The sequence below is a fragment of the Dromiciops gliroides genome, chromosome 1 (genome assembly GCF_019393635.1).
Source record: "Dromiciops gliroides isolate mDroGli1 chromosome 1, mDroGli1.pri, whole genome shotgun sequence".
Classification (NCBI taxonomy): domain Eukaryota; kingdom Metazoa; phylum Chordata; class Mammalia; order Microbiotheria; family Microbiotheriidae; genus Dromiciops; species Dromiciops gliroides.
The window spans coordinates 737,180,316-737,192,928 of NC_057861.1; the positions used below are offsets into that span (position 1 = coordinate 737,180,316).

A 12,613-nucleotide genomic window follows, 5' to 3' on the forward strand; every position below is an offset into this window, starting at 1 on the left:
TTGAACTATGGTCTTCCTGACTCTAAGTCCACCACTGAATGCCCCTTTCAGAATAGTTACCAATCTGCATTTCTGGGGGGAGTTTCTTCCTTAAGGGAAAGGAATGTCATTTGCTTCTTTGTTTATCTTCAGCATTTAGCACAGTTCCTGGCACATAGTAGGTACTTAATAAATGTTTATTGACTGACAAACTAGAGCTTCCCTACATTAATGAAATCACAGTTGCCATCCTCCACCTCCATGCCCCCCCCAAAAAAAAATCTCATCCTGAAAGTCTTTGTGGATAGAATACCAGAGCCTATGTCTGTCCCTACAATAGTGTTTAGGAAAACACAAAATGGGGGACTTATGATGGTTATTTTAAATTCCCCCAACCTTTACACAAGGACAAGAATTCATCCCCTGCTGAGACAACCAAAACCATTTAGCTGACTGCTATCTCAGAAACTGAGAGCTGGAAGGAAACTTAATGTTCATCTAGACCAACTTCCTCATTTACATGGTTTGCTATGGTCACATAGCTCAACAGTGGTGGAGACAGGATTCAAATTCAAGTTTCTCTGACTCCAAATGCGGGCCTCTTACCACTGCACCCCAGTACAAACGTTATGCAAATGACAGGGATCATAGGAGTCAGTGCCAAATAGCATCCTAGCTGCCATCTACTCCAACATCTCCTCCATTGGTCAGATGAGTGAGGAAACTGAGGTCAAGAGAAGAGAAGTCATTTGCTCAAGATTATACAGGCAGTAAGAGTAGGAGAGCCAGGAATCCTTCCTATTTCCTCCAGTGCCAAATACAAGATTTCCACTCCACCAGGCTGCCTTTCAGGGAATGGATGATTATATAAATATCCTGCTTAGCCTAAGTGCCTCCCACCGTCAGCCTGAGCTCCATAAGTCACTCCTAACCAGGGAAGTGGGACCCAGTACTGAAGCAAGCATCTCCAGCATGTTAAAGAGTCCACCCACCAAATATTTTCTTTCCCTTGAAAATCATTTTGCTGCAACCAGGGAAAGATGATGCCAATAAAATGTTTAAGTGAAATGTTTGTCTCTTTGATTCCATAGTGACATTTATCTACACCCACAATCCTGTTTGACCAACTGAGCCACATTTTTTTCTAAAAATTAATTTAATCAAACCATTATTTGAGAGACTTCAGATTCTCTTCTGAATTCAGTTTTCATTGACATAAGGAGATAGATGTTCTATCAGCCCCTGAGAGTAACAAAGCAAGGTCACTAGGAAATCATCCATTCCTAACCATCCCTTCTCTGAGACTTAACCCCCAAACTGCCTTATGCTACTTCTTAAACTGAGGTCAATTGAGTTGCTTGGTTTTGAATACCCTGATGCTGTATTCCACAGCTGGGGGAGAGAAAGGGGAGAGGTAGAGTGTGCCCAGATAAGTAAAGGCAAACTATATGCAAAGTAAATATAAAGTGATTGGAGAAGCTTGGGGAAGGGAAGTTGCTAGCAACTGTGGAGAGGGGGATCCGGACAGGCCTTGTGGAGGAGGTAGCTCTTGAACTGATTATTGAAGGAAGCTAAGGATTTTTGCTAGGGAAAGGTGAAGAGGGAGAGTTTTCCTGACATAAGTATAGCCTGGGAAAAGTCATGGAGGCAGAAGATTAAATTCCATGTATCTCACGGGGGACAACAAGTGGATTACTGGCTTGACAACACACAGTTATTTTGAAGAAAAATAATCCTTATTCTAATTCTTTAGGGGGTGGCTGAGGGAAGCAGGGAGGATATCTCATAATTGTTCCTAAACTTGTTTGAAGATTTTTTAAAATCTTTTTAGTAATATGATTATATTTTAGTAATAGATAATAAGATAATTAAAAGCCTTCTTTTAAGTGGAAACTGATTAATTCATTACAATTTATTTAAAATGTCCTGGAATCACCAAAGACCCCCAACTAGAGGACACAATTAAGCCCAAATTAGCTTTGTTGGAATTTGACCATACAGGATTTCTTAACCTCGGCTCTATAATCTTGCAGGGATTTTAAAAAATATTTTGATAACTGAATGTGAATATAATTGGTTTCCATTGTATTTTATGTCTTTGATTGTTTGAATTGAAAAACAATCCTTTGAGAAGAGATCAGTAAACTCTACCACACTGCTGAAGGGGCCTCAAACACACACACACACACACACACACCCCTACGTAAGAACCCCTGAACTAGAAGATCAGGTCATGCTTAAAACTTCAAGCTCATTTTCTGGCCATATAATTGGGAAATATTCCTAACATTCTACTTTATGTAGCCTCTTTTTGTATGAGAGGGGTTTCTTTTCTACTGGTCTCTCAACTTCCAAAATATCTGTAGCAAAATATGCTTCCTCTGGAAAATTCCTGCATATTCAAAAAATCCTTCAGCAGAATAAATCTTTATTTTGACCCTTTCAGCTGCTCCTTGTGACTGTAAGCATAAGGACGGATTACAAATTAGGGAAATTGGACGGATGCTTTCTTCTTTCACTGAGGTCCTAGGATTTCAGGCTTAGCGCTAAGTGCTACTTCTGATTAGCAACACGGAGGGTTTCTTTAATAATGAATGAATGAATGAATGATCTTATGCAGAAGACTAAGGGTCATTGTGTAATTCTTTCCATTTTGTGCCTTGCTGTTTTCTAAAAGATGTCTTTTCTCCTTGTTGAGGATGGAAGCGTTGCTCTAAACAAACCAGCTTAAGCATGTCCTGGGTATTTTTTTAAGATTAAATCACTGTCCCTTAAATTACAAATTGTGTTTGACAAGATTTTTCTCTGGCTTGTTCTCCCTCTAGAAACTAAACACTTTAAGTGACTAATCACTTTCCCCCAAATCTTGTGTGCGCGTGTTTGTGCCTGCATGTGTGTATGCCTGTGTTTACAAGCTGTGACTGCCTGTCTCCTTTTCTAAACAAAAGTCGGCTTGATGTCACAGCCGAAGAAGTTATGGATTATGATGAAAACATTGAGGGGATACAACTGAACGTGTCATGTGCATTTGGCCTTGGAAATTCAAGAGTTATAAATGGAGTCAAGTTATTCATGGAGATTCCATGATGGGAAGGAGGGGAAATCTATTGTTATACCTGACTTTTATGAATGAAATTGCTGATTTCTCTAAGGGATTTGAAGAGATGGTCCTTTTCTATGATCAGACAGCAATCCTGATATTGAGAATTTTAGTTGATTTCTTCATCTGAAATTTGGATTGTAAGGGTTTTCACTTTTTGGTTGGTTTGTTTGGGAACTTAGTAAGGGAGAATGCTATTTTTTTTAATTGGGCATTTTTTAGGCTTTAAAAAGGGTTTTCTTTCTTTTTAAAAGGAAGCTTACCAATTAGCCTTTGACAAGAGGTTCATTACAAACTTTGCAATCATTTTACCAGGTCTTTTGTGTAGTCAGACTTAGCTAGTGATCAGGTTTTTCTCAACTCAGACTCAATGCTTTGAAAAGTCATATTTTTTTAAAAATACCATTTGTTTGGCCTTAACTTGACTATATTTGCAAAGTGGAAGGTATAATCCCACTCGGACTTTCTTGGTAACTCTGTCTGCAAAATCAGTCAATTTCTAACACGGACCATCACATGGCCTGAGAGGCTAAGCCCTTAACTCCCTGTATTACTCAGAAGGCATTATATAGGCCCACAAATATGTGGACTCATTTCATTTCATGTGGATTAATCCTTAAAGAAACAGCATTTGCTTTCAATAAATGGAAAACTCCAAAGCATTGTCTTTTGTTTTTCTTTCTTCAGTACCTAGCACAGTCCCTGGCACATAGTGATCACTTGAGAAACACTTGTTGATTGATTTATTGATTGTTAAAATGCTGGAGATGGTGGTTAAAGTTAAATTTATCAGCTCTATGTATCTATTTTTACATTTGTGAAATAATATTTCACGGATGCTTTAGAAACCCACGAGCTGTTCTCCAGTGAATAGAGGGAGGGAGGGAGGGAGGAAGAGAGGGAGAGAGGAACAAAAAAATTAATTTGATCATCTGTAATTGCAGATTGAAAATTGAGCCTTTTTTAAAAGCTGTTAGCACAGAGCTTGACATGAAGCCTGTCACTTTGAGTTCAGTGATATGCGTGTGAATGTGTCACCAAGTAACCTGGAAGCACTGTGTCATCTGCCAACATCTGTACATGAATGGGAATTTCTCACAGTGCATGCACTAACACTAGGCTCAAGTTGACAAAAGAGTGATTTTGACAAATACTGGAACTGAGGAACATCATCTAGACCCAATAGATGCCTGTGTGCTTTTCTGTAAGGCAGGCTGGTCATTTGAGGAAACCTTGGCCTTTCAGAAGCCACAGATTCTTCATGCCATAGATGGGACTTAACGATGTCAGAGCGGGAGTCTTAAGTTGTTCGTTTCATAGCTTGCATTGGTTTCTTTGCTGTTTTCCTCCAGGCCTGATGGAATAGGAACTGTGACAGTTGAAGAAAAAGAACGCTTTGAAGAAATCAAAGAGAGACTCCGAGTTCTTCTGGAAAATCAAATCACACATTTTAGGTAAAGCATTATATTACCTGGGGATAAAGGATTTTGTGATACTCCCTGTGTAACATTGAGCAGGTCACATGACCTCTTACCCTTAACCTCTCTGAGCCTCGGTTTCCTTACCTGCCATAGCAGGAGATTGGACTTAGTGATCTTGAGGTTCCTTCCTGCTCTAGCTTTTGTGATATTATCAGGATGCTGGGTCCCAGAATGGCCCATTGATCAGAGATTAGTTGGGCAAAGATAATCATCCTATGATGACATGAAGCATAATCAGGAAATAGAGCAGGATGAAAGAAGGAGTGTTTTAGGTTCATGTTTATTGAATGTCTAATGCTTTTATCCTACAGGCTGCCTTAGTATGATTGTTGTTGTTGTCATTCAGTTGTTTCAGTTGTGTCCAACTCAGATCTTCTTGAAAGGGATATAGGAGTGGTTTGCCACATCCTTATCCAGCTCATTTTACAGATGAGGAAACTGAGACAAACAGGGTTAAGTGCCCAGGGTCAGCCAGATTTGAACTCAGGAAGAATCTTCCTGAATCCATGCCTAGCATACTTCCCTTAGTTCAGCGACTCATCAACAATCAAATTTTCATCTCACTCTCTAAAGAGACACTCACTTATTTCTGTTTAATTCAACAAGAATTTTATTAACTTCTGCTTCATGCCAGACACTGTGCTGGGCACAGTGGATAGAAAGACAAAAATTAAACAGAAGGATGCTGTCCTTTGAGAGGGTACATTTTCCAAGAAGAATTAACACATTTAAATATAAATAAATCAATTTTAGAAGTCCAAACAAATACACAGCAAATTTATGGAGAAGCGTAAAGTACTGGTGGAATCAAGAAAGAACTTTGGAAGGAAGTGGCCCTTGAACTGATTCTTGAGAGGGAGCAAAGAATTCTAGGAGGTGATATTAAAAAAAGAAGAAGTGAATCCCAAGCATAGGGGACAGTCTGTGCAAAAGCTTGGAGGTGGGAGACTGAATATCATGTACCGGGAACACCAGCTAGGTCATTTCAGTTCAAGCAGAGAGTATATAGGGAAGATTGAGGCAGAATCAGCCAGATAACATAACTTGTAGCCAAATTGTGAAGGGCTTTAAATACCAAATGGAGGAGTTTTCATTTTATCTTCAAGGCAATAAGAAGCAAATTAAGCTTCTAAAACTGGGAAGCATCATAGACCTTCCCTTTAGGAAGATCATATTGAGAAGCTGTGTGGAGTTTGAATTAGAGAAGGGAGAGAATGAATGCAGCAAAACCAATTAGGAAGCTATTGCACTAGTTCAGGCAAGAGGTGATGAAATCCCCTGAACTAGGCTTGTGGGAAAAGAGGACAAATGCGAGAGAAGTTGCCAAGGTTTGATTTTTTTTAAAAGACCTGCCACTCCAAAATTATTTGCAAATTATGTCAGTTCCTCATTTTGCCTGATATAGGGATACAAATTTCAAACTTGTAGAGGAGAAGAATCATGGGTGTCCCCATGATGGTTCTTTCTCTCTCCATCCAGAAATGCCTCCCCATTCAGGAACAAATAGCAGAGAGCCTATTTATGTGGCTAGGCAAATGCTAGGAGAGGACAAGAGATATACCTGTCTTGACAGCTTATAGGTTTCCCTCAACTCAGAAGATAGCCAGCCAGCCCAGCTCTCTTGGAAATGGAAATGCAACTCTAGATGTGCAGGGCACAGGCTGCTCCCTAAAAGAAAATGAGCATTCCAGGAGGCTGCAAAATAAGTTTCAGAATACTGGGCTCCCAGGGAGTCAATTACTGTGCCAGTGTGTCACATGGAACTTGGTTGCCTGAAAGGCACTGGAGTTTTCAAAAGGGCCTAACTTGCTCCCAGAGAGTACAGAATTAGTCAATATTAATTGAGTGCTGGCTGTGTGTAGGACAGTGTGTTGGGTATCCAAGGATCATTGAACAAACTAGTGAACTAGATGGGAACACCTCAAGGATATCTATGGGGTCCATTATGTTCTATGGGTTTCCTTCAAGACTCAGCTCACCTCCCCCATGGAGCCTTTAATAACTCCTCTAGCTATTAGGGGTCTTTCCTATGTCAAATTAGCTTTTCCATGCTTCTCTGTGGACAAGTTTTTTAGCTAGTAGAATGGAAACTCATGGAGAACAAGGACTGTTGTCTTGTTTGCTTTTGTCTCTCTATCCTCGTTTGCTATCACAGTGTCTTGAACCCAGTGGAAACTTCATAGATATTGGTTGATTTTGTTCTAGGGTATGTATCTCTATCATCTGAGTTAGTCCTATTGTTTTCCACATAAGATGCACTGCTTGTCTAAAGGGGAAGCTAGGTGATACAGTGGATAGAGTGCCAGGCCCGGAGTCAAGAAAACTCATCTTCCTGAGGTCGAATCCAGCCTCAGACACTTCCTAGCTGGGTGACCCTGGGCAAGTCACTTAACCCTGTTTGCCTAAGTTCCTCATCTGTAAAAAGTGCTGGAGAAGGAAATGGCAAATCACTCCAGTGTCCTTACCATGCGAACCCTGAATTGGTTCATGAAGAGTTGGTCATGACTGAAACGACTGAATAAACAACACTTGTCTGAAGTCAACACTGGCTGGAGGGCTAACTAGATTTTACCTGGGTTCAACAAATACTTCCCAATGCTGACGCTTGTAACCAACGTATAAGGTCTTCCCTAAGCTAACAAATGCTTCTCCGTTTACCACAGAGATGTAAAACAAAACTTGTTTAATTTACTAATTATTTTTCTACTGCAGACAAGTCTGCCAGTCAGCCTTCAGTCATTATACACATACACGCATACACATACATAGACACACACACACACACACACATCCTGTGTGATTCGGTATTAACATAACATAATGTGACAGATTAAAGCATTTTCAGCACCTCCAAAGGAGTTGCTATAGGAATCAAATTGTAGGACTCTCATATCTTGCTGCTAATTATCACATGTATTTGTGCTGCCTAAAGAATCTATGTCTCTTTCAGGTATTGCTTTCCATTTGGCCGACCTGAAGGAGCATTAAAAGCTACACTCTCTCTTTTGGAAAGGGTAAGAGGGAAAGTTCAAGACATGTTGGAAATATAAAGTACAAGAGCCTCATTGTAATAGAATATTGTTGTCAAATGATTTTATTTATGAACTGAATGCTGTCTAGGTTATACCAAGCATCTGGATGAAAACTAAAAAACAGCCCCAGTTCCAGATGCTTTAACAACAAAATCTCAAACATCTGGATATCTTCTTTCTTTTCTTCTTTCTCCCCCCTCAAGTCTGCATACATATGATTAACATTAGGATTAGCCCACATTTGAACAAAATGATGATTTAATGGTGGGTTTTTTTTTTTCTGTTACGTGGATGGACTTTTGCCATCTTACTTGTGCATGGTAGTAAAATTTTTTAATTCATTCTAGTGGCTACTTTGTAAATGACTTTGGGAAATAAATTATGTACCTTTCCATGGGAACTTTTCAAAGCTTCTATAATAGCTCTGCAGTCTCATCAGAATGTTTTTTTTTTTCCAGCCATCCAATTGTGTGCAGATCACAATCCATGCCTGCCTTCTCATCCTAGTATATTTTTATGCATCTCCTCCCATAATTCCTCACTGGAGGATACATTCAAGCTTTGGGGGCCTTCTTGCTCTAAACCACTTTATAGGCACTGGAGCAGCCAGACCTTAGGCTGCCCATCTCTTAGCTCTCTTTCTTACATTAAGAACTCACCTCCTTTCTGGGTCATACATTTCCTGGGTTCAGCAAATATTATGCCATTTGTACACAAAAGTCATTCTCTATTATTGGGACACTAACAATGGAATCAGCATAAACCCTGTAAAGCCATACCTGTGCCCAATATGTTTCAATTCCCAATTTTCTTTTAGAAATGTGACTGAATAATGTATGTGAATTCCCTTTCTTGCTCCCCTTCTCTTTTTCCATCTGAAGGTTTTGATGAAAGACATTGTTACCCCAGTGCCACAAGAGGAGGTAAAAATGGTCATCCGTAAATGCTTAGAGCAAGCTGCATTAGTCAACTATACCCGTCTCTCAGAGTATGCCAAAATTGAAGGTAAGGCTACCTTCTATCACCAGTCTCAAACTAAAATTTTGATATGCTCTCTTGGGAAAATTTCTGACTACTGGGTATTTAATTGTACACACACACACACACACACACACACACACACACACACTTTAAAAAACAAAACAAAAAACCCTCCACATTTATCAAGCACCTACTATGTACAGAGTGATGCACCAGACTAGAAGTACAAGTATAAAAATCCAAAATGATCCCTACCTTCAAAGAGCTTACATTCTCCTGGAGAGGGGCATAGGGAGGAGCTACAACATATAAATAGATAATAATATAATCTGAGATAGAAAAATGTTCTAAGGACACAATTGAATATATTGAGTTGATAACTAAACTCACCTGACAGGTGACATGATGCTTGGTGGTAGGTGAATAAAAGATCAAAAGCCTGAAGTTAAAAAAAAAAAGAAGCCAGTTGACTGGAAAAAAGGGGGATGGAATTGGCAGAAAATATGAGGCTAATGAAGTCTCTTCTAAGGCTAGGTATGTTTGGCATCAAATACCTGCCCTGAGACCTAAAACATTTAGTGTGCAACATTTGTTGCCTGAGAGGAGTGGGTGACAAATGGCCACCAGTAGAGTCCAAGAAAAGGATGAATGAAGGGGGCAACATCTCAACTCTGCTTTCACTATTTCTCATCCTTTGAAAGTGTCTTCTTCTTGTTGGTGTTTCTAAATATTTTTACATAATGATGGTAGATTATCTAGTTTTCAGGTGGTCCCAGGGTTATATCGGACCTCATTCAGTCTTGGCTTCCCAATCCATGGGTGCTTGAGACCACAAGACCTTAAAAGTCATTGAGAAATAACCATTAATGACCATCTAATCATCCCTTTATGTAGATGTGATCTGTGGAGCTAAGGTTCTCTGGGCGGGGTGGGAGGCTCCCAGTCCCGAAGGTATCACTAACTTTTCATTGTTACCTTGTCGGCTGCTAAAGGGAGATTTGAAAAAGCCTACCAGCTTGATGGATGTGTAAGTGTATCAGTGTGGAAGCTCTGTGTGCAAAACTCAATGTGCATTCTGGATTCAGATTTATTTTCTCACATGCGAAACATGGCAACTGACTAAAGCAAGCAAACCCACATTGTTTGCCTTTGGGACTTAAAAAAAAATAATTAACTGACCAACCACCTGCCAGAGTCCTTGTTTCCTTAGAGAATTAGGTAAAGATTGTGTCAAATTTTTGGTGTTCTGTATATTACATGTCCTCCCTTTTTTTCAATTTTGTCTGTCTGACAATGCAAATTGTGTACCAGTGGTAATGAATTCATTGTTATGCATCCAGTGAGAAACACTTAAGAATTGGGCACTAAAAGGATGTTTATCAACTCTTGACTTGGTAATGAGTGACAAAAATAGAGGAGGAGGAAGAAGACCGACCGTTTCAGTGCTGTATGATCAGCTGATTTTGCCAGCGTTCACCCTCACAGGAGATGACAGTTGGTTGTATTCAACTGAAATGGGTAACCAGAGTAGGCGAGAATGGAACAGGACTTGGATCCCAACCAGCATTGGTATCATGGCAGCTGCCTCCCTCCGTAGGTCTTGGTTGTAGATAGTACTAACCTTTCGGTAAGATCTGCTCTCTTCTTTCAGATAAATCTATGCCCCCTCCCTAAAACAAATGAATAAATAAAGCAGACTTTAAGATCTCTAAGTAAAAATGCATTCATTTCCAAAGTAGACCAGCTAGTTTGTACTTTTCCTTTTGTGCCTCAATTCTTCTCAGTTGTGTTAATTATCTTTTGCACTGTGACTTTTAGGTCTGGGAGTACTTTGAAGCAACAAATCCTTTTTTTCCAGCTCTCTTTTCAGAGAAGTACTTCATTCCACACTACCCGCTCTCTCTTGCTTCTCTCCTTCCTTGTCCGGGATTGGCTCAGCCACTTTTCTATGTGACCTCTATAAAAAGTGGTTGTGACACCAATTTCAAAGCATGCTGGGATTGTTAACTCCAACAACCCAACATCCACCAGCTGCATGCACTAGGTTTTCTTTCATGAGCATAGTCCACTGTGCGTGGGCACGTGGCAAACTCAAAAATATTACTACCATGCAACCTTCCTTTACAAACACCTGTTTTTACCAGCAGGGAAAAAAATACCACCTTAAATTTGGACACTCAAGCCTCTCCTACTGACTTGCAAAGCTCTCGCTAATGACAGAATTTTGGAATGAAGTTGTAGTAATATTGCTAGCGACTATGTTTATGAAGAAATACCTCAAGAGCCTTAGATACTAAAGTCTGAAATCCTTAGTATCTCGGAGCCTTAAAACAATGAGATTCTGTTTCCCTTTATCCATGATGTTTTGGTCATTGTATTCTTGCAAACAATTCCAAAAAGACTTGTACAATCATGGTCACAGCCTCTCTTGTGACTCATGGCATGCTGAATGGTTAATCCAGTAGATCTTCGATTTTAAAAATTCCTTTTTCTTTTATCCTGTGTTTATCCCAAAATACTCTGTGGCTATTTTCCTTTTGAGCTAATGTAACGTTTTCCTCTGACCTGTGACCTTTAACCTCTTTACCTCTGACCTAAGCCTCTTGCATGCCCAAATCCTCTTTTATAGGGAAAAAGAGAGAAATGTATGAGCATCCTGTCTTCTGCTTGGCCTCTCAAGTGATGGATTTAACCATTCGTGAGTACCTACCACCTCCTTTCCATGCTGTCTTCACTCTTTCTGTTTTCATTACCTCAAGAAAATTCAGATCCAAACCAACTCACTTTCCTTGCTTCAAGTCTTTTAGCATTTGGCTTGTCTGTTGGTTCTGTCTGTGAAACCCCAGTGTGAGAAGTCCGGTCACTTTTTATCAGCCTAAAACCAGGTTAGACAATTAAGCCATTTGTTTGTGATAAAATCAGATTTGTCTGTAAGTTTTTTTTTTCGTTGTTCTATGTCTGTGACCTGAATGCATTTTTACTTTGCTTCTGTGTAGTCCCAGTTTGTAAAGTACTTGTCACTGGTACACAATCAGAAGGTAGCAGCTACACCAGGGGAGCAATGAGCTAGGGGTTAGAGGAAGGACACTGGGGGCAAGTCTTGCCTTTCTTTTCCCTGTGTAAGATCTCAGAACAATTCTGGGTCCGAAAGTCCATAACACAGTCCTTTCTCTGCCTACATTAGTGCACATATGCCTCCTGTCTGTTATCTCTCAAGCTCAGTCGCTTGCCCTCATTCTCTTTAGATTGATATGTCCTGTTCCGCCAAGCTCTGGCTAGAACATATGACTTAATTGTCATGTAGAGAGTTCCGTGTATGTTTCATAGCTTAATTCCACATTGACCTTGATTTGACTAATTTTCTATTTGTGCAGCATTTTCCACCTCTGTGAAGGAGCCTTTTTTGCTGATCCCCATACTTCAGGGCGGTGGGAATCCAGGGGGCAACTTTTTTTCTTTCAAATGTCATATATCACACAAAAGTGGGGGGCATTTTGGTCCACTTGCTCATTAATTCTGCGTATCTGTTCTTATTTCTCTCTTCTCTCCTTGCTCTCTCTCTCTCTCATATAGAGAATCAAAAGGACACAGGTGAACAATTGTATATGCATTATAAACTAAAGAGTTATATTTAGTTTATTTTTGTATTTTCTTTTTATCTGGCTCCTTAAGTTGTATACTCCTAGAGACTGAAGTGGAGTTACAATAATGCTTAAGGAGTTAATTTGTGCTGTCTCCACACACATCATACCCCTTAGCTGTTGACCTTCTCGAGAACTTCGATAAAGGCATAAACTTCAAAGGAACAGAATTTCTCATTTTCAATGGATGATCATTCCATTTTTTGGTGCAACCACTTTACTGATCTGGCCTTATGGGGTCATATTTCCTTTCAAAGACTACTGAGTCAAATTAATCCTCATTTTTATTTTCCATTTTTTTTCTTTTCTTGTATTCTGATCTATTGAGAAGTTTATGTTATTCAGTGACTGTGTATTAGCAAAGAAGCCAGAGGAGACTTGTGTTTGTGTTATTGTTGT

General features: G+C 39.7%; 1 protein-coding gene across 24 annotated transcripts in view; it reads left to right on the forward strand.

Annotated features, from left to right (window-relative positions):
* CADPS (calcium dependent secretion activator) overlaps positions 1-12,613 on the forward strand; it is a 555,724-nt gene that overhangs the window by 403,619 nt on the left and 139,492 nt on the right. For 9 of the 24 annotated variants that reach the window (XM_043978805.1, XM_043978803.1, XM_043978804.1 and 6 more), the window contains 5 exons: positions 4,432-4,533; positions 7,511-7,574; positions 8,474-8,597; positions 11,203-11,271; positions 12,147-12,164. In XM_043978805.1, the coding sequence (XP_043834740.1) occupies positions 4,432-4,533; positions 7,511-7,574; positions 8,474-8,597; positions 11,203-11,271; positions 12,147-12,164 (377 nt within the window). The remainder of the gene's footprint in view (positions 1-4,431; positions 4,534-7,510; positions 7,575-8,473; positions 8,598-11,202; positions 11,272-12,146; positions 12,165-12,613) is intronic. The other 15 variants (XM_043978795.1, XM_043978797.1, XM_043978792.1 and 12 more) reach the window with 3 other exon arrangements.